Consider the following 23,358-nt stretch of genomic DNA (forward strand, 5'->3'; position numbering starts at 1 on the left):
TCCCATAACGCCGGGATCACGCCCTGAGCCGAAGGCAGGAGCTTAACCGCTGTGCCACCCAGGCGCCCCTGGTTCCACTTCTTGATTATTATCTACATTCCATCAAATTAAAACCACAAGATAACTTAATGGGTAAAAAAAGAAAGCTATAACTAAAGCATCATTGAAGCAATATAGTAGATGCTCAGTAAATCTTAGCTGGACTAATGAATCAATGTTCACTTCTATGCCTAACACCAGATTAACAAAAGGCAAGTGGAAAATGAATACATGATGTGTTCACTATTTTTCAGCAGCTGGTAAATTTTTTTTAAAAAATTTAAAACGTAAAACAGAAGAAATTCAATGAGGTCTCAAGGTTATAAATGAATTTTAATGTTTTCTTTCACTGAAGTACTAAAAATTCACAAGTTAATTCACTAACAACTTAAATAACTGTTGCCTTCACATCACAGTCCTACAGCAGCATTCTCATTTCTAGTGAAAGTCATTAATTTCATGACAGCGAAAAAATACCCTTCAAAGATAGCCTGCCTTACTCACCAGCTTACTGTCATAAGCACAAGATATTCAAACACTAACTCCAGATGACAAAATAAAACACTCTTGTTCAGAGAGAGGATTGTCTCTTATAATAGCCTGGCTCTTACCCCAGGAGATTTATTACCAAGAATAAACTTTATGAAAGGTTGCCATACATAAAGCAGACTTCCAGCTGCTCTTCTAAGCAAACATCAATGAGACTTGTGATAAGAGAGATTAGGCTGGCTACCACATCCAAGGGCAGCACTGCTGTAGACAAGTGAATTTCTCACCCACTTCTCTCTAGCATGGCAGAGAGGAAGAACAGGAGGCTTAAATGCTAAATTAAACAGCTTTAAAAGTGATTTAACATATGCCTACTACTTTCAAAGGAAATAAACATTAAATAGATGAAAAATATGGCTTAAATGTTAATTTAAAATAAAAAATCTAGCTAATTTCCTTAGGAAGTAAAGTCTTCAGGTCTATCCCTTTCAAATCAGTAGAGTGAGTCTGATACTATTACAAACCAAGATGAAGTAACCACAGCAACGTTTATAACCACAGAAGGAAAACAGCCTGTCCACAAAGACATTCATGAAGCATGTTATTTAATAACCGTACCAACATAATTACTCTGAGAATACATCTTGATACCCGGAAAGCAGACTGTATTTAAAAAACATAATCTCCTTAGGAAATGTTTTATTTTTCCGTAAAACTATCTGTAAATAACTAACACTATAAAAAACTTCTTAAAGCATTTAAAGGAAAGTTACTATGTTGGTTACCTGTATTTTTTTAAATATACAATTAGTTTGCACTCATGAATAAAAGCATAAATACTTTCTTCTAATTTCAATACTTAAAATATTATTTGCATTAAAAGAGATGATGTATTAGAGTATACATCCCAAATTCTACAAGCAAAGGGGTGTTAGACCACTAGGAAGAGAAAACACGCATTTGCTGAATGCTTACTAATTCACTTAACATCATTCTTCCTCGTCTGGGGAGCCCCAGAAATGGACATTATCATATTTATTTTACAAACAATATTAGTAAACCAGGGACTATAGAGATGGTAAATAATTTGTACAACTCAATAAGGCAGTAAATGGCACAGCTGTGAGTTAAGCCTAAACGTGAATCCAAAATCAGAATCAGTGTTCTAGTACACTATACTGCTCCAAAACTTTTTTGAACATGTACTTTAGACTAGTACAAGGGGATGGACCACCAAAAAATATAAAAGGGAAGTGGGAAAGCCAGACTTCATATAGTTTCTGACCAGTGAAGGTTGATGGGAGCATTATTCTAGAAGAGGTATGATGGAAAATTAGTAAACTAAATATTCATGAGATCAACTCTTTCATCTATAGAAAACCATCAGTCAGTTATCTCTTCTTTTCAAATAGCTCTTAAAATTACACTTATAAAGAAAGTTTTAGTGTTCTGATTTTAACATTCCAGTTTACCCTCCCTCCCACTGATATTCATGTTCCTGAGATTAAGAAAATCTTAAGTAAATTCTTATAGCATTCCCACAAATTCTTAGTCTCAGAAGAAAATAGAGAGAGAAGAAAATATATTAAAATGTTGCACTGGTCTGTAACCTCATTTTTTTAGACCTGCCAAATGAGCTAGTGTCAAGCTGCCAGGCAAGGACAAACAGGGATGGCCACACGGTGGCACGGAGGGCATTTAACTTGCTGTGTAAGTGTAGGAGTACATTTCTAGTTTAATGTTCCAGTATGGTCACCTAAGTAAATTCATCCAGCAATGTTGAAATTAAATTCTACCTCACACTACTGACTCCCTACTACCATAAAAGTTCTTAACCCTGTTATAGTAGAAATTCAACTTAAAAAAAAAAAAAAACTTTCTGTTTTGGAATATTTCATGAAGATATTAAATTTATCCACTATTCTCAGAATGCATGCACTGTGAATAGGGCAAAATAAACTAAACAGTTACATCTGTTCCAATCATTCGTAGAACATCAGTTATTTCAGTGGCTCAAAAAGATCCAAATGCCAGGTTGTACTGGGACTAATTAGTGGGTCAAATTAACCAAGGGGAAAGAAAGAGAAGAACACAATTCCTGTGCCTTCAGTATCCGGAGCCAAGTATCCGGAGCCAAGTATCCAGAGCCAAGAAGCTACTCTGGCGGAGAAATTCTACCTTAACACTGAAATCCCAGATGACATGATCACCAAACCAACAAGGGAAAAAACAATAGTCATAAACATACAGATCCCAGAATTACTAGTTAATTTCCTAAAGTTTAAATCCTGGTCAACCACAAGGAGCTAGACTCCTTTACTGCAGATTAGCAAATGAAACAATACATCCTCAAGTAGAATCTAAAAAATGAAGAGTAAGTTGATTCAGAGCAGTAGGGTCTAGGATAATGTTTCTAAGTAGCAGCTTCAGTTCCAAACCTTTTCCCTGCTACTTTTTTTCTCCTTCCAAATTTTTATTTAAATTCTAATTAGTTAACATATAGTGTAATAATAATGGTTTCAGGAGTAGAATTCAGTGATTAATCACTTACATTTCACACCCAGTGCTCATCACAACAAGTGCCCTCCTTAATCTCCATCACCCATTTAGCCCATCCCCCACCCACCTCCCTCCATCAACCCTCTTTGTTCTCTATTGTTAAGAGTCTCTTTTGGTTTGCTTCCCTCTCTTCTTCCCCCCCTTCCCATATGTTCATCTGTTTTGTTTCCTAAATTCCACATATGAATGAAATCATGAGTGAAATCTTTCTGACTTATTTTGCTTAGCATAATACACTCTAGCTCTATCTACGTCACTGTAAATGACAGGATTTCATTCTTTTTGATGGCTGAGTACTATACCATTGTGTGTGTGTGTGTGTGTATGTGTGTGTGTGTACACACCCCATCTTCTTAATCTATCCGTCAGCTGATGGGACACTTGGGCTCTTTCCACAGTCTGGCTATTGTCGATAATGCTGCTATAAACATCGGGGTGCACATACCCCTTCCGTACCACTTCTGACAGCCACCATTGGACTGCACCCATGGCCATTAGTTAGGCAACGAATGCTAACAAAAATCCATGCAAATAACAAGATTACATTACACAACTAATGTAGGCAACCCTGAGGCATCAGCACGACAAGTGCAAAGCTCATCATCGGAAATGGAGACAATGTCTACCAACAGAGTTTCTGAAAGTATAAAGATTAACATAAGTAAAAAGTAGTTTCCCAATCATTTTTATCTAAAAATTTTAAACGGAATCTCGAGGACTATTTTCAAGAGAGCTTCTTACTACATAAAACAAAGCCAAAATGACCCATAAAACGCAATGATTCAAATATGCACATTTTTGAAGTTGTCAGTTTTATGTAAGCAATTAAACCTTCCAATCTAAGATGAAGTGGGAAAAAAACCATAAATAGACTTTTGGATTATCAAAGTCTCTAGTACTGTCCAATATGGTTGCCACAAGCTATATGTAACTATTTGAATTTCCATTAATAAAAAATGAAAATTCAGTTCCTCAGTCACACCAGCCACATTTCAAATGCTCAAAAGCCACATGTGCCTGGTATTGTGGCTACATATTAGAGTATAGATCCAGGACATTTGCATCAACGCAGAAAGTTCTACTGCAGAGAAGCACTCTTGAAGAAATCTGCTGCAAAAATGGCAAAGAACATAATATCCACACAATCAAAAACTGTTCTGTATCTGTTCTGTGACGGTAGTCCATGCATAACTGTCACAACTCACAGAAGTGTATATTTTAAATGGATGCGGTAACAGAGGTAAATTATTCCTCAATAAAGTTGATAAGGAAAAAGAACAGATGTACGACCACTGGTGTATTCCAAAGGAAAAACAAAATATACTTTGGGTATGCAGAGGAAGTTCCAAAGTCCTGACAACTTGCTTATGCAGTCCTTCAGTTGAGACCCTGGTACATCAGGCTGGGGATCCAAGCCAGAGTGGAGGATAGATGGCTAGAGCAAAGGACAATGCACATCTGCTTATGGTAAGAGGTGTGAGGGGCGGGAGATCCAAGATACTATGGAAAGTAAGGGACAATGTATAGAGTCCTCCAAAAATGTACCTACAACCTAACCTCAAACCATCAAATACATTCTTAAAATCATACCACTCACTGACGGGTCACTGAAGATGTAAAGTAACTCATAAGAAGTTGTAAGGTGTATAGCCTCACAAAGATATCTTCCAAATGATTAAAGAAATTGGTAAAATGAAAAAACTACCCAAAATATTTAAAGATTTAATACCTGAAAATCAGAAGAGCCAGGTATTACCAATCCCAGTTCCACAATATCCTTCAGCTGATAATAGTCTAAAGTTCTAACCAAGGATCACAGCTGATCACTACACCGACTCCAACTCGTCCTGCCTCTGACAGACTGGCTACCACTATTCACTCTCTAGGCATGACTAGTTCTCAAAAGGTAGACAGGAGACTGAAAGGCGAAAAAACAGGTTCCCCAGAGTAATTCGGTCAAGAACAAGGGTTCTCAAATTTGTTCAGTTAACACCTGGGGGTCAAAGCATACCTTGACCCATTAGTACAGCAACATTTAAGTGATTTTTGTTACATCACATATCATTTTATATTTTATTCAAACATTTCTTTTACCACTAGTAATTGTCAACAGTTTATTAAATGAGGAAAAACGCTCAATAGAAAAGAAATGTTTAAGAATATTACGGTGTATTAGCTTATAATATTTTATACCAATAAAATGATGATTATGAACAATTCAAACATGGAAAAAGAGAGTCAAATGAAAAAGCAAAGTACACTATATTGAGAGTATGTAAACATAAAAAAGGACTAAAAGAAAACATGAACAAATGAAAACTGCTTCATTCTTAAGACTGTGCACTTGTTCTTTGATGTAGATATCATTACTGTTATTTGTGTTATACAAAATAAAAATCTTAAATATTTATAAATACAGATAGTGCACTTACCACAGTGGGATTGCCACTACTTATCAACTGGCTGACTTCATGAAAAATGCTTTTGCAGTCAATTGATTTATCTAAGGATCCTCGTTTTACAATTACTGCTACTGCTAATAGAATCTGTTCCCGAACATACTTTTGGAGGCTGTAAGACATAAAAATCATTGTGAAAACCTTTATATGAATCTAATATAAAAATACTCCCAATATTTTTCACTATCTTTGAAGCTACTAATAACACTGCTTACATATGAGGATAGTATAGCCTACTGGTTAAGCACAGTATCCAAAGCCATAAGATCCGGATTTGAATCTGCATTCCATAATTTTACTGGCTATGTGACCCTCAGCAAGACAGGTTCAGAGCCTCAAGCTTTCTTATTTGTTAAAAGGGGGTAACAGTAACAGGGTTGTTACCAGGATTAAATGTTCTTAAAACTGTGCCCAGTGCATACTAAGTGCTAGATATTCAGGCAGTGTTCAATAGATGCAAGTCAGTTCACTGAGAGCCAGATTATGATTCTATCAATCAAAAGAAATTCTGATCTAATATCCATCTTCAACCAGTAGTATAATCTCAAATTCATTCCCTTTAATGTGAAAAGGCAACATGCTAGTTACCCACAATATATTATGGACACATAGAAAATTTTTTAAAATTTTTAAAAATTTTCTATCTATATTGTGCTCCTCAGTGTGATGACAGAAGCACTGATCCTAAGTGAAGGCATTCTACAAAGTCCATTAGACCACAAGGACACAGAGATTAAATTGTCTTTTCACAATCTTTTCTTAAAGATAAGGCTCAGAAAACGTACTCTGAACTTTGTAATCCAGAGACTCTAGAATGCCACAAGGATACGACAACCATGTGCCCTTGGGATAACCCCCAAATTCCTTAACATGGCTTACAAGCAGTAGGACCCAGCCCAGCTTTCTTTGGACACTCCCAATGTACTTGTTGTCTCACATCATTACTTACTAATAGTGTTTTCTTTAACCCTGGAAAGTGTCCCCATTTGGACATAAATGATACAATCACCCACTTCCAAGGCCCTTCATGGTCAGGTACCTGCTGCCCTCTCTAATCTCCCCCCATCCACATACACTCAAAACTGCAGAAACACTGAGCTTCTTTCAGTTCCTGGCATAATGCACATGCACTTCCAGGCCTCTAAGTGTCTATGCCCTCTGCCAAGACTGTGATGCCACTTTCTCTGGAGACAGGCCCTGAACCGCTCCCCCTCAACGTGGTGAGCCATTACTAAGGAGGGTTCCCCCAACACATGATAGGCATCTACTAGACATTTATACAAACAAACATGCCTCCCTATGTTAAGACTGAAGTGAGGGGCGCCTGGGTGGCACAGCGGTTAAGCGTCTGCCTTCGGCTCAGGGCGTGATCCCGGCGTTATGGGATCAAGCCCCACATCAGGCTCCTCCGCTATGAGCCTGCTTCTTCCTCTCCCACTCTCCCTGCTTGTGTTCCTTCTCTTGCTGGCTGTCTCTATCTCTGTCGAATAAATAAATTAAAAAAATCTTAAAAAAAAATGACTGAAAAGTATTCCTTCAAAATATAGACTTTAAGTATTCATTAAACAAATAAATGCAGAGATCCTATTATATGGAAGAATATGAGTTGACCAAAGTGAATTTTTGTGCTTTTGGGGGGACACAATAATTTCCAATACACTGACTATTCCTAGGAAATGTACATAAAACTAGTTTTATTTATTTTTTAAAGATTTATTTATTTATTTGTGAGAGAGGGTGCATGCATGTGTGTGCGTGACTGGGGGGAGGGGCAGAGGGAAAGAATCTCTAAGCAGACTCTCCACTGAGCAGGGAGCCTGATGCAGGGCTTGATCCCACGACCTTGAGATCATGAGCTGAGCCAAAATCAAGAGTCAGATGCTCAACCAACTGAGCCATCACCCAAGTGCCCCCATAAAGCTAGTTTTAAGGAAGTCCACTGGCAAGAATTATAACTTACTAGGAAAATAAATAATAATGGCTAACATCTGTTGGTGCTTATGGTATTATGCAAGGCTTCCTATAAACTACCTTCACAAAAATTAATACATTTAATCCTCACAACTATCTTGAGTAAAATGTTAACTCTAATAGTTAATTAAATAGTAACAATAATTAAAACTAATACACAAAGAGGGTAGTCTGCTTGTGCACAAATCACAGTTCCTTTCTCAACTACTGTGCTATACTGTCAAGTGCACCTTCCATTTCACTCTTACGTAAATGTTATCTCAATTAGGAGGAAAAAACAGAAAAAACTCTGTGCACCAAATGAGAAGTATACAACACTATGAACATATAGCATTCTCAGTATTCTACTTATGCAGTATACCAACAGTTTTCACTTGACTTGAGTCCATACTGTAGGAAATGCTACAAGATAAAAATGGCTGTGTCATGAAAAACAAAAAAAGGGCAGTATTCCAGATTAAAAGAGACTAAAGAGACATGACAACTATATACAACATATAATCTCTGGTTAAATCCTGGATCAACAATAACATAAAGGAGGAAAGGGTATCAATAACATTATTCAGAAAACTGGGGAAATGAAAATATAGAATCAGAATTACATTAGATTAATACAGATATGCCAATTATATCAAGAGTATTGAGATTATGCTCTCAGGAGAGATGCTCAAGTATTTAAGGATGAAGTATCACAATTTCTGCAGCATACTTTCAGGTGGTTCAGGGGGGAAATGCACATATATAAGAGAAACCAAATGTGACAAAATGTTAACTGAACTTCCTACTAGGAAAAGAGTATGTGTGCATTCACTGTACTCTTCTTTCGACTTTGCTGACTTTTTTTTTTTTTCTTTAAAGAGTTTGGGAGAGGGGCGCCTGGGTGGCACAGCGGTTAAGCGTCTGCCTTCGGCTCAGGGCGTGATCCCGGCGTTATGGAATCGAGCCCCACATCAGGCTCCTCCGCTATGAGCCTGCTTCTTCCTCTCCCACTCCCCCTGCTTGTGTTCCCTCTCTCGCTGGCTGTCTCTATCTCTGTCAAATAAATAAATAAAATCTTTAAAAAAAAAAAAAAAGAGTTTGGGAGAAAATATGTAAGTGACCTAGTTCAATGTAGAGCCCTACAATCAGCTCCAAAATAAGCTTCTGAACTAATGAAAATTACTTAAGAATGAGATTTTGGATAATACAAGAGATCATGTGCACACGCACACACACAATCAAATTCTACCACACACTTAAGTTTACCAAACTCTACAGAGTTCAGTGGTTCCCATGTGGGGAGGGTGAGGGATCAATGAGCAGCTCCAGGGCAAGCCAGTATCATATCACACCCAAATGGCCTCATCAAAGAATAAATTAAAATTTAAGGGGCGCCTGGGTGGCTCAGTTGTTAAGTGTCTGCCTTTGGCTCAGGGCGTGATCCCGCATTCTGGGATCAAGCCCCACATCAGGCTCCTCCACTGGGAGCCTGCTTCTTCCTCTCCCACTCCCCCTGCTTGTGTTCCCTCTCTCACTGGCTGTCTCTCTGTCAATTAAATAAATAAAATCTTAAAAAAATAAAATAAAATAAAATTTAAATAAAGAAAGAAAACCAGTGTGAAGGAGAAGAGAAAGGTTTGAAACCTGGCCAATTTCTCCTTATTCTATTAAGTGGAAAAAACAAGCCAAACCCTCCCTTTACATTCATCTATATCCACTCTTCTATAGAAAATGTTACCCATTACACCTGTAATGTTTATAGGCTAAGTACATCTTGCCTTTTTTCTCTCATGCATTCTTCTACAGGTAAAGCAACTAGCACTTAACTGTGTGCTAAATTCGTGCCAGTAATCATTATTAAATATTATGAACTCAGAGACTGCTAGTGAACAATCAGCAGGAACAAAGGTATGTTCTAAATAATTTTTAAAGCTTTATGCATGTTTAATGCCGCTAACTGACATTCCTAATTACCAGCATTTCTGACTATGTAACATTTTCTTCACTAAATTTGGAAATGAACATCTACACAAAAAGTATTCAGGGGCACCTGGGTGACTCAGTCGTTAAGCATCTGCTTTCAGCTCAGGTCATGATTCCAAGGTCCCAGGATCGAGCCCCATGTCTGGCTCCCTGCTCCATGGGGAGACTGCTCCTCCCTCTCCCACACCCCCTGCTTGTGCTCCCTCTCTGTCAAAAAAAAAAAATCTAAAAAAAAAAAAAAAAAAGTACTCAATTGTCCAAATGCTCAAACGGCATACATACAATGTGCATTGCCTCCTCTCAAAAGAAGGCTTGGTGTTTGGGGGACTTAAAAAAAGAAAAAAAAAAAAAAAAGATAAGTAGTAAATAAATTTTTTTTCTTTTCTTTTTTTTTAAGTAGGCTCCACAGCCAGCAATGGAGCCCAACGCACGGTCTGAACTCATGATCCTTAGATCAAGGCCTGAGCTGAAATCAAGTCAGACGCTTAACCTGAGATACCCAGTCACCCCAGTAAATTAATTTCTTCCCAAAGTTGTGTGACAATTTTCCTCATATCAAAAAAAATCATACAAGCAATGGATGTACAAATCTTATAAAATGTTCAAACAATGGAATGTGTATAACACAAAAAGAAAACTTACTTTTACCCCACTTCTTAAAACTGGTCCATTTTCTAAAAGAAACTATTAAAAGAATTTGGTGCTTTCTCTTCTATAACATTATTAGTGTGCATTTCTGTGTACACATACATGTAACACTTGGTTTGTTAATGGTACTTAGATTTCCCTCTTCACCTGTTCTAGGGATACTCACCTATGTCTTATAATACTTACCAAGCACCAAAAGAACAAGTACAAAGGATTTTCACTTGAGTCCAAGATCAACTTTTATTTATAACCAAATCTTTGGAACTAAACCAACCAAAAAAACCCAACATCCCGCATCATCTTTTCAAAGAAACAAAACCTAGTATTGTAGCTTAAATAAAAAGTAATATTTCATTAAGTACCAAAAATAACCCACAACCATGTGTGTGAGTTTTAAGATATGAGCCCCAACCGGAGCTTAACCATAAACATCCATCATTAAAAAAATAAAGAACAAAATAAAAAGAGAGAGAGAGAGAGAGAAGCACAGAAAAAGTATTTTAGCAGTACCTCTACCACATACTTACTTGGGCCTTTGTAAGACATAGGTTAAAAGGAATGTTCGCAGTGACTCGATGCTACCTTTTTCCAAGAGAATCCACTCTCGGACAACTGCTTCCATTATGGCTGTGGCAGCTTGAAAGAGGACATAGTCCACTTTACTTGTTTCTGAAGAGAAAATTAGAAACTTTCTTTAAACAGCAGTTCACCTTCCTTTGAACATTTTGCATTTATTAATTTAAAAACAGAACTTTTCAGACAAGGAATAAGATGGTTACCTGTTCTTTTTTTAATCCAGTGACCTTGCTCTAGCACCACAAAGAGGTTAGTTCCTCTCAGAAGACACCCCAGGCAGGTGGCAGCTAATCACCGATCACAATTTTCACAAACTTTCCTCACCTCTCTTCAACTGTTACTTCCAAAGCATGAAGAACTAAAAAATAACACAGCTTTAAAAAAAATAAAAATAAAAATATAAAGCAATCAGAAAATTTCCTAAGAGATTCTCACCCTGTGCAAAATAGAACTTTGTATCTGCAAAATATCTTAAACTAGTCTTTGAACATTACTATTTGTGATGAGCCATGCTGTTAAAATATTTGTTAAGGGACTAAGCTTTCAGCAGGATGGCCCATCTCCAATAGCAAGTTCAGAAATAAACACAATCACGTTCGGGTTACTTTCCTCAAAATGTTAAAAAAAAAAAAAATTGAGTCACATTTACACAAGGTGAGAAGTTCTTGCGAATTATCTGATTGCAATATTGATTAAGAGTAAAATTCCAAAGCTACACTTGGAAAACCCAGCCTTAACTAGCAAGTTATAGTTTCTAAACTAAAAACTGAATCAGGAGGGAAAGAAAAAATAGAAAATTAACACAAGTAAGAAATACTTTAATTTTCTATTTTTTCTTTCATTCACCAATACCACTACAATTGGTTTCCAAACAGCATTATCAAAAGGGAGAAACAGTCAAAATGAAGTCAAGAAAAAGCAGAAATTTTCTGAAGTTCTAAAAAAATAACCATCATGTGAAATCCATGAAAAGTCTATGATTAGACTGCAGGTTATTTGCCAAGATCACTAGACATGAGTATCTGAAAGCCATGAGAAATTAACTCTGGCATAGAATGGCACCTTCAAGAATTTATTGGAAGAGCATGAAGATATAGTCAGGCACATCATTTTCTCTCCTACTCAAGCTTAGGTCATTTAAAAATCTTGTAAGTGATCTTGACACAATAAGCTATAAAAATGCATGAGAAAAGGTATATCCTACGTAAATTCCTATCAATTTAGACTACTACATATACGTTTTGAACATACAAAAACTAATAAGAGGAACCAATTCGGACTTTTTTTCTTTTTAAATTTGAGTATTCCATGCTATCTTAACATGAATTCTAATTGAGATGATAATCAGAACTCACAAAAATTTAGAAACGTTAAAATATTATCAATAAATAAAGCAATAACTTCCAAAAATGTAAACCAATTATAAAATGATGTGTTTAAAGTTCCAGGAGGGAAAAAAAAAAAGTTTTACTCAAAGAGGATTTGAAACAGAAAGTAGCTATATCTATTTAGATCATTTAAGGAGAAATATGGTACAGCTTCATAAAGCTAATTCAAGTAGTCTCTTATTATAAACCTCTTCTTGAAAGTAAATGATGATTGATGGCCTAATTTCATTTTCTCTTGGCAACAGTAAAAATTTTAAGGACAAGAAACCTGAAATCCTTAACTATGGGTTTTAACAAAGCAGCAAAACCTTAGGGACTCACGGAATTTTGGAAATACAACTCCAAAGATCATCTAATTCATTGCCTGCATTTTACAGCTGAAGAAAGTTGATGAAACAAGAGATTAAGAGAAGAAATTCGAGGTCACATGGCTGGTAAATGTTCCTTAAGCAACACTAACCCACCCCTAAAGGCATATGCCAATGAAGAGAAGACCAAACAAGCACCTTCTTGTTTTCATAAGCAATGAAACATGCTTATTTCTAACTGTTTGTACTTATATCTAACCAATTTTTCCTGCCTCCTCCTCCTTTTTTTGCAAGGGATGGGGGAGGAAATAACTGCAGAAAGTGAATGACATTCAGAAGTTTCCAAGATAACTCTTAGATACCTCTTGTTGATACTAAATACACATATCTAAATTACTACTCCCATAAGAAGCTGTCTCTAAGAATGGAGGATCTGAAAAAAAGAAAGCCAAATTCCAAATTTAAAAGGACGAATTATCCTAACTTAATGAATTATACCTTCTCATAAAACTTACAATTAGCCTTCATAAATTGTACTTACACGTAATATAAATGTGCAAAAGAAGCTATATGGAACTCTAGAAGCTACCAGCTGAAGATTAGGACTTCACATGGACAAACAAGCCTTATTCTTGCTCTCTGCTCTTAAAGATGCTCGAAATTGCAAGGTCTTCATGAGGAAATCACAATTTATCTAGAATTTCTGATACTTTTAGGATGATTCTCCACTGACCAGGACACTATCTACATAACAGATTATTTTAGGCCACTTGAGCAGGAAGCTTTCACTTCCTACTACATTAACTTTCTTTAATAATAATTAGTAAATAAAATTCATTTCTATCACGTCGGCCATCTGAAACTACACAGAACCATGAAGACAAAAGTTAAAGTGAAGCAAATAATGAGAGGCAGAGCCCTACATTATGATCAAAAAATATTTTCAAAATAAAACTAAAACTCAAGTCCCAGATGTTCAGCTACAACATACAATCACCTCTCTGGCCTTAAAGACTTCTGTCCAAAACACAGGCAATGCAAACTCCAGAGTCTCCTTAATGATACATAGGCACACCAAGAATAAGTCTTAGGTTCCATTTTGTTTTGTTTCAACCACTTCTGAGATAAGAAATTAAAGAAATCCATTTCTTCCCTGAGAGAAGGATAGAAGAATGCTACAAAGTTAATTTCAGAAGCACTGAACCAATCTCTCACTGGTTGGGGGTATTTCTTTCTTTAACAAGAACAGAACTCAAAGGATCTGTGAATGCACATTAGATGCACCAAACTAGCAAATTCTTAAGTGCCAAAGACTTCTGAAGTAAAGAAGTGTAAAAGTACTCTTCTGACAAAATGCACAAGCATGCAACATGCACACGCACATGCGCGTGCGCACACACACAGAGAAGAGTGGAAAAGTAAACCTAGGATAAAAATAAACGGATTAGAAGAGAAAGAAATGAGGAAAAACAAGAAACATAAAACTTAAGTCAGAAGTGGGAAGGAAGCATTTTAAGAGGCCAGAAAAGGGAAGCATCAAAGAGAAAGTCTCCCCTTTATTAGAATATATCACCCAGACATTGTATAAAAATGACATATTATCCCTAAATAAGAATGTGAAAATTCTGAATTGCGATTGACTGCCACTTGTATGAGAAGTCTTCTTAGAGGAATTAACCCTTCTGTGCTGGTGGCAACTGAGTAAGGAGTTGAAAGATTTTCTGTGAAGTTTAGATGTAAACATTAATGTAACACAGGGCTTTGCAGTACATTAATGATTAGATTATGCTTATAACACATGCACTCAACCTTTTAAATAGTTAATGTCTCAAAACCCAAACTGATTTTAAAAGCACAGCCAGAACTAGCAATACTATTCTTTAGAAATTTTTATCAAGAAAACAAAAGTATTCTAAAACAAGCTCAAATCATAACAAAGCAACAGTACTTCATAAAATATACATATTCTAAAAAGGAAAAGAGTCGTATAAACAAATACACTCTAATAAAATACTTAAAACTTAGAGCAACTATTTCCCAACTAGTACAGAATGACAACTGAATTACAACAGAAAGTCAGATGAAAATGACGGAATCCTAATTAATGTAGTTAAGGCATATGCCGTAAAAACCAGACTCAAATTATTTTAGGTGACTTGTTTAATATGATGGTTTTCTAAATCTAATTTCTAAATGCTGAACAATTTCAAGGCAGTAAAGATGAAGGCTCCCTTAAATTATTAATAGTGTTTAGTTTTGCTTCTTGTAATTTAACATGAAATTAAATATTCCCCATAACAAATTTTCTTAGTGCCAGAAACAAATTCACCTTAAGTATAAAAACTGACCATAAAAAAAAAAAAGACCAAAACTGGCTCATTTAGAATTTAAAAAGTGGTTATTAAAACTGTCCCTCTAATGATAAGATCTAACTCCTGAATGAGACAGAGCCACCTTCACTTCACCACCACTGCTAGCTCCTTGCAAACAGAGCACTTTTTTAAGGTTATCCTATCTTTAAAATGCCTTTTGAAATCAGGTAATGGGGTCACTTATGTTACTGTTTACAAAGTGGTTTTAAGTGTTACTACATTGGTGCCTCATAACAGCTTAAGGCAACCAAGTCCATTAAGGAAAATGGTACCACTGATCTCCTCTTACAGATGAAAAAAGGGCGAAGTGACTTCCTCAAGTTGATACCGTGCAACAGGCACCACTGGCGCCCAGAATTCACAGTACCTACAGCAGTGCTCTTTCTACTCCAATCTAACAACGCATTTATAAGCCCTTTATGTAAAGCATTATTAACATAATTTTCATTATACGCTATTTCAATCTGGAAACCAGAGTGCTGGTGGCTAACAGAGAAGTCTTATTAAAAGCACAAGAATAAAAGGTCAGGTATTTTAGTTCTTAATAAACAACGAATCAATTTTGTGGTCAAGGATAACTCAGAGCCTCAAATATCAGTTACAAAAAATGGCTCCAATTAAGAACAAAAGCCAACAATAATTAAGTTGTAAAATAACAATAAACAATGACATCTCTCTTACTATTACTGAAAAATATGTAAGAGGCAGAAGACTGTAGTGTGTAGATCTTTTAGAAAATGCCATTTTTGGAAAAGAGTTGTAACTTTTGTGATTATTTTTAAAGGAAAGAGATCATTTCTGTACATATGTCAAATAAAAGGTACTCGTAAAACATTTTTACAAGAGTAAAAATGCTTCATTTAAAAATATACAGTGATAACCTACACAGAACTAATATTTGCTAAGTAAGCTGAGTACAAACTATATGGTTAAAAATTTTTTTTGAAAAAAAACTAAAAGAAAAACTCTTGAAAAACTATCCAAAAACAATCATAATTTTACAACACTAGGATAAAATATATTACAGTACATTTTCTATAAGTGATAGCACTCTTCAAAACAATTGAAAAACTATTAGACTTTTCCCCCCACCATTAACAGCCTTCATGTTATGGTCAATACTAAAACAAATTATTGAATACTATATTCAGGGGAAGAAAATTCAAAGTAAAAACAAAGTTCTCTGACTGGCTTTATGGAATATCTTTAAAGCCACTTCAATAGAATGATTATTAATGGAAAATTATAACTATACAAACCTGTTTGTTTTAAAAGGAATTTAAAATATCTAATATTCAAGATAGAAAAACGAGATCTGATTCTGCAAAAATATTTTTAAAGTGAATACTTACCCAAAATATGCTTGCAAACTGCAAATGGTGATTTTGATTTCCTAAATGATAAGAATATGTGCTCTGCGTGCTGACGTTGTTCATTATTAACCATGGAAGGTGGTGCCTTGAGAATTAAAAAAACAAAAGCAAAACAAAACAAAAAAACAGGGTACACCTGTTTAATAAGAAAGCTTGAACAAGAGCAAACCTTTAACCCCCAACAAGAGAAAATACTTTCACTTTTGAGGGGTTAATGGGAGGACAAATTCCTGCTTGTTATTTTAAAGAAACTATAGTATAAAACTTCATAATAAATATTTAAAATATGGTTTCAGGAAAAAGGAAGAAATTCCCAGCAAAGTTTGGGTGAGAACCCTTTAAAGTTTCCTACATCTTAGAAGATAGATACCTAACATTTTCCTTATCTTTTAAAGATAGCGAACTTACTGCTTTTTATTCCAAAATATATCACTTCATCAAGTTCAAATAACCTCTAAATTCTTCAGCACTGGTGAAACCAAATACAGTTACTAAAAATTGTTTTCTAACAGCAATCCTTTAAAATAAAAATATCAGATAATTCTACCTCAAGTTTTCTAAAATCACCATTAAACCAGAAAAATTAGGGAACAGTGAAGTTTGGAATTTATAAAACTCCTATCAGAACAATAAATTAATCAGCAGAAAAGCCAGACTTCTGGCTTAACAAAAACAACTTCTATAGTCTGCCAGGTTTTTAAATTCCATTTTGTTCTAACAATTTTTCTTTTAAAGATAATACTTTTCTGAACCTAAAATATATATTCTCATTATATGGTGTGATTATCTTTGACTCATTAGGACCCATCTGAAGAGAAGAGATTGCTTATTATGTAAACCTACCAACTAAATATCAGAATTCTCAGTTTGGGAGGGGAGAGTCAGGGTAGATGGTAGGAAAATAAACTTTTGCTACTGTAACCAATATGAAATGGGGAGATCAAAATTTCAACTATATTCAAACAATCTGGAAGATAAACATTTTGCAACAAAGTTAAGTTAGATCATTATTATAAACTATAAACTATATCAATTATGCATCATCAGTCACTATAATTTTAGTTAAAATAGTTAGCAAAAAATGTATATCCAAGAGAAATTAACCAACTTTGATAGTCTGGCCTAAAAGAATTCTTATAATTAGCTAAAACCAGGTCAGATACTATTCCTAATGATACAGCACCCTCTACAGCTCTCTAGATAAAAATGAAAATATTTTCATTAAAGAACTGTGTTAAATTCCTTAACACGTTTTTTGAAAAAAGATTAGTAAAATATTGTGAAAGCTAGCTATGCTAAATATAAATATTTTTGTCCTTCCATTTGCAAATTCTTCATTCTCACCATCTTTTTAAATTCAACAAGTTTTGTTTTTACAAGATATTTCATCATTAATATCTGCTGACTATACCCCAAATACGCAGCGTATTAGTAAACACTACTGCAACATGTTATACTGCTATGAATACAAATCAACAACTATGGATTGCCCAGGTAATTCTGATTTAAACATTCTCATCACCCTTGAAAAGCAGTACACATACATAATTTTGCAAATAATCACGCCAGTTCTTCTACAAACAAAAATAGTTTCTAAAGCCAATGATCTTCAGACACCCTGATATCCACATACAATAAAGTACAGGTCTCAATATAACTTAAATATGACAGAATGATACCTCATTTGTAAAATATCAGATTTCCTAAGAAATGAAGTATAATCTAAAAGTTGGTTTATCTTAACCACCTGGTTGAACATTATCATACCAACAATGAAATCATCAACTGATTCATTAAATGGCAATATGGTATTCATTTTAGTTTCCCAAAACCACAACTTTAAATTTTTGAAAATGACTTGGTAATGGTTTCCACATAGCAAGTTATTTGCATCGGTGAGTCCTAAGAAGCTTTTTGTTAAAAACAAAACAGGGGTGCCTGGGTGGCTCAGTCTGTTAAACGTCTGCCTTCGGCTCAGGTCTTGATCCCAGGGTCCTGGGATCGAGCCCCGCATTGGGCTCCCTGCTCAGCAGGAAGCCTGCTTCTCCCTCTCCCACTCCCCCTGCTTGTGTTCCCTCTCTCGCTGTGTCTCTCTCTGTCAAATAAATAAAATCTTTTAAAAAACAAAACAAACAAAAAAACACAAAACAGATTCCCAGCTCCCAAAGATTTAGCAGGTGGGGAGCCTAAACCATTTTCCCGTCCAAAGTGCCCAGATAGTATGACCTATAGAACCTCCACCTGTCAAACTCCTTCCTCTTCAGAAATCAGAACTCATCCTTCAAATTCTGCTTCAGTCTCGCCTTCGTCAGCCTCTCCTGACCCGTCCCCAGTCAGCCTGAACTCAAATGATGTCTCTATCTCACCTTGTACGGCGCACTACGTCTATATCTCCACCACCGAACTTAACCATAATGTACTGCAAGTATTTGCTGGCCCCTCTTTCCTTTTCTCTATGACTTTTCTGATACCAAAAGCTTTATTTTACTCATCTCTAAACTCCTAGAGCCTTGCACATACCAAAAGGAGAGGCAACACAACAATAACTAACATTTACGGAGTACTTAGCATTGTAAGGCATTATTTTCAGTAGATGGATGGGCACACAGATATATACTCCCATTAATCCTAATAACCTTATGAGGTAGAAACTATTATTATCCCCATTTTACAGATGAGGAAACTGAGGAATGGAGTAATCAATTTGCTCAAGGTCAAACAGGGAACAGAGGTGGAAACTGACCCTAAGTCTTTAACAGAAAATACACGTAGGTGGCTCAGTACCATGTAAGACTTAACTATGCTTATAGCTTGGGGGTAGAAAGGAAGTGAATTCCCCCTAAAAATCCTCCTCTAGCACCCAATACATACATTAGAGTATTTTACATAGCCTGTAAAGTTTCAGTAAAAAAACAATAATGGTAAAAGAGTCTTTCTGTATTGTTTGTTTATGTTCTTTCATTGTCACTAATAGTAAAAGCTTTAAAAAAGCTCACACTTCAGAGGTGGAGTCAAATGAATCAAAAAAGCTGGAAGAAAGAGAGGGTGGTAGTAGAGTACAGTAATGGTAAGAGGAAACAGCAAATGAGCAACTCCAGGTATCTTCAGGAAAACAAAGGAAACATCAGGAAAAATTGAGAGGTTTTTCTAAGGAGTCACACTAGCAGGAAACCTGAAACTCACAAATTCCTAACTCGATATACTGGTGTTTCTGGCCCAGCCTGCACAATTTCACTTATCTAGGCTATCTTCAATTTACAAAAAATCCTGAGAAAACACCATTGGTAGCACACAGCCAAGGGCATCTGAAGCTAGATTCAAAATACACTAATAAATGGATTAAATGACATACTTAATATAAGGGGTTTTTTGGGGGGGGGGGAGTTGGGAGAACAAAAGTACCTAAATAATTTCTACTCAAAAAAGTAACTACTGGGGCGGCTGGGTGGCACAGCGGTTGAGCGTCTGCCTTCGGCTCAGGACGTGATCCCGGCGTCATGGGATCGAGCCCCACATCAGGCTCCTCGGCTCCTCCGCTATGAGCCTGCTTCTTCCTCTCCCACTCCCCCTGCTTGTGTTCCCTCTCTCGCTGGCTGTCTCTATCTCTGTCGAATAAATAAACAAAACCTTAAAAAAAAAAAAAAAAGTAACTACTGAGGGCTGACTATACTTCAAGCACCATGCCAGAAGCTAAGGATGTAAAAATAGGGAAAATCACCCCTGCCCTTATAGAGTTCTAAGTCTTAGAAAAGACAGACATCAATCAAATAATCACACAAATAATTATGATAGTCTATAATTTCTGCAACTAACTGCATTCTGGTTTCTCTGTCATCATGCTAAACCTGTCCTCAAAAAGTCAGAAACCCCAAATCCTAGGAGACTTTTAAACTCTTTCTTTCCCTGGGCAGCTACAGTAATTTTTATTAAGGTTAACAACAATAGCGCCAATTATTCTTGATGCAGGTGCTAAGTTACATACACTCTCTCATCTAATCACAGCAATATTCCTGTACAAATTATTTCCTTTCTTTTACACGTGGAGAAACTTAGATTCACAGATCATCACATGCCCAACATCACAGTAACTATCATAATATTTGATGTGTGACATCAAAGCCCATGATTTGACTCTCTTGTAATACTAATGAGAAGACACAGTTGAGATTAATTTCTGTCAGATAGCTAGTAGAGAAATCTGAATAATATTCTCAGCTTACTATAAATATCATTATTTACAGGACCATGAAAAAAAAAGATCAAAGTCATATTGAAAAATCTAGTCATGACTTGCAGATAGGAAACAAGCCACAAAAGTAGAAAACAAAACTGGAAGTCAAACCATAGAGCTCATGAGAATTTTCTTAGCTCTAATTGCTCTCTCATTTTCTAGAAAGAGAGATGGCTTAATGTTCAAATTAGAAAATCACAAATGTACTACCTAAAAACAGGTTTACCGGTAATTTTTCATTCAAGCACTGAAGACTAAGAATTTGTTCAATTTTTAGTTTTCTCTCTATAATCTTTCCTTAAACCTTTGGAACTTACCATTGCTCCTACCTAAATTTAAATCCATAACACATAATGATATACTTTATTACTTTAAATGTATCATACCAATATTTCACAGCATTCCACAGAGAGTAAATTGCAGATACTGGACCTTTCCAGCTAAACAAATTTGAGAGGTATTTCAGCATATTCCCAAAAGCTGTCCTTTCAAATCTGTTTTTCTCTCAAACCTTTCATCTCATGATATCTAGTACTCCGATCTCTCAGAAAATGACCTTACTTTCTCTTTCCCAAAGTGAAAGCTTTCCTGTATGATTAGCCCCTTTATGTATCTTCCTTTTCAAAAGGAATGTTCTCCTATCACCTTCTCCAATTTCTTAACAAAATATTCCCTCCTCCTCAACTTTTTCTGAAATCTAAATCCTCCTCTCATTCCAGCCCCACTGGCTCGCCACTCACATACCACCTCATTTCCTCCCTCATAAAGTTATACTTAGCAATGGCACCCTGCTTTGTGCTTACAAACAGGTTTACCCTACCTTAAAAATCCCTTTAAACAATCTTACAGTCCCCTTTAATTAAAAGAATGGGATACTGAATCAAAATGACCAGGTTTCTAATCGCATCTCTGTAGCACAGAAGCTGGGAAACTTCCAGGCAAGGATACCTTCAGGCAAGTCAGGGTTCCCATCTAATGATGCTAATGAATGCATCTCATAACTGCTAACAGAACTGCAGTTAAAAATACACCTATGGGTCTCCCCCGATTAACCTACAATAATTAATACAATTCCAATTTAAATCCCAATGAACCTTATGGCTCATCTCAGAATATGACAAGGTGATTCCCAGAACATGTAAGAAAAAGGCCAAAAAGGGTCAAATTAACTAGGAAAAAAGGACTTTGAGAGCATTATGCCTAAGTGAAATAAGTGAGACGGAGAAAGATATTTACTTATAGAGAAAGATCTCATATGTGGAATCTAACAAAAAACAGCTCTTCATAGATATGGAGAACAGATTGGTGGCTGTGAGGAAGGAGGATGAAATGGGTGAAGGGGGTCAAAAAGTATGAAGTTCCAGTTATAAAATAAATATGTCACGGGGATGCTATGTATATGATGGTAACTATAATTAATAATATTGTATTGCATATCTGAAAGTTACTAAGAGAGTAGATCTTAAAAGTTCTCATTTATAAGAAAAAGATTTAATAGCTATGTATGGTGACAGGTATTAATTGTGATCATCTCACAATACAAATATTGAGTCATTATATTGTATACCTGAAACTAATAAAATATTATAGGTAATAAGTAAATAAACGAATAACACTTTGAGGTTCCAAAAAACTATTTAAAATTTGGGAAAAGCATAAGAAAGGAGGATGGGGAGATGGTTAAACTAGGTGATGGGGATTAAGGCATGCACTTATGATGAGCACCAGATGTTGTATGAAGTACTAAATCACTAAACTGTACACCTGAAATTAATATTACACTGTATGTTAACTGGAATTTAAATAAAAAAAAAAAAACCAAGGGAGTCTTATGCAACCAAATATGAACACTTATAAAGGCATTATAATAATTTTTAAAAACAGTAGTTGAGCAGGAAAAAACAAACAAGAGAGCAGAGAATTCCAGAAACAGACCCATGACATATGACAAATTAACGAGGAAAGGCTAGACTATACAATAAATGGCACAGGAAAGTTGGCTAGTTATAAGCAAAAACAACAGATATTTACTCATATCATATAGTAATAAATTAAAGGTGGATTTAAGATTTAAAAATGAAAAGCAAAACTTTAAAAACTAATGACAAAACATAAAAAGAAATCATAAGAGAGCGGTGCCTGAGTGGCACAGTTGGTTGCGTGTCCAACTCTTGGTTTTGGCTCGATCGTGATCTCAGGGTCATGCAATTGAGCCCTGCCTCAGGCTCTGCACTCAGTGTGGGGTCTGCTTGAGATTCTCTCTCCCTCTCTAAAATAAATAAATAAAATCTTAAAAAAAAAAAAAAAAGAAAACATAGGAGAATATGTCAGAGTAGGGAAGGACTATTTTAAACTTTGTAAAAGGCACAAATCCTTTTAAAAATTAATAAACTCGACAGTTAAAATTATAACTTCTACACATTAACTGTAAGTGAAAGACTAGTCATAGATTAAAACACAGTAACTGTGCTGAATATAATTAACAAAGGACTAGTATTCAGAACATAAAAACCCCCATAGAAGACAACTTATAGCAGAAACTGACAGCTATCTCAACAGTCACTCCTTCTCTTCCTTGGTAAAAAACTCGAATATGCAGCACGGCGTCCAGCTAAATAACATTTCCCAGTGCCCTGCCGGGACTAAGTTCGGCCAATAAGATGTCAACTAAGCTTGGAGTAGGACTTCCTAAAAGGAGCTGATTCTGATTCAGCTGGCAACATATTTTTCTTTTTTCCATGGATCTTCTTTCCTGCTCCCTGGAAATGGATATGGTGGCTGTAGTTCTCCTAATCATCTTAAGACCACAAGAAGACCTAGAAGATGGGAGACATCAGCTAAGAATTATAAATACAGAAATAGAAAGATAAAGAAAAAAAAAAGCAGCGGTGGCAGCAGCACAAGCACCAGCACCAGCATGAGCCCCTGTGCTATCCTGGAGCCACTAGACTATTCCTCAGATCACTTTAACTCCACACTTTAT

At 35.8% G+C, this 23,358-nt stretch overlaps 1 protein-coding gene across 4 annotated transcripts in view; it reads right to left on the bottom strand.

Moving 5' to 3' along the window:
* XPO4 (exportin 4) overlaps positions 1-23,358 on the bottom strand; it is a 120,325-nt gene that overhangs the window by 75,100 nt on the left and 21,867 nt on the right. For 2 of the 4 annotated variants that reach the window (XM_002925269.4, XM_034664962.1), the window contains 3 exons: positions 16,124-16,229; positions 10,655-10,796; positions 5,520-5,658 (listed from right to left, as the gene is read on the bottom strand). In XM_002925269.4, coding sequence (XP_002925315.1) covers positions 5,520-5,658; positions 10,655-10,796; positions 16,124-16,229 — 387 coding nt within the window. Of the gene's footprint in view, positions 1-5,519; positions 5,659-10,654; positions 10,797-10,906; positions 11,078-16,123; positions 16,230-23,358 lie in introns of those variants that run through there. The other 2 variants (XM_034664963.1, XM_019805982.2) reach the window with 2 other exon arrangements.

Source organism: Ailuropoda melanoleuca, chromosome 7 (assembly GCF_002007445.2).
Source record: "Ailuropoda melanoleuca isolate Jingjing chromosome 7, ASM200744v2, whole genome shotgun sequence".
In the NCBI taxonomy this organism is placed as follows: Eukaryota; Metazoa; Chordata; class Mammalia; order Carnivora; family Ursidae; genus Ailuropoda; species Ailuropoda melanoleuca.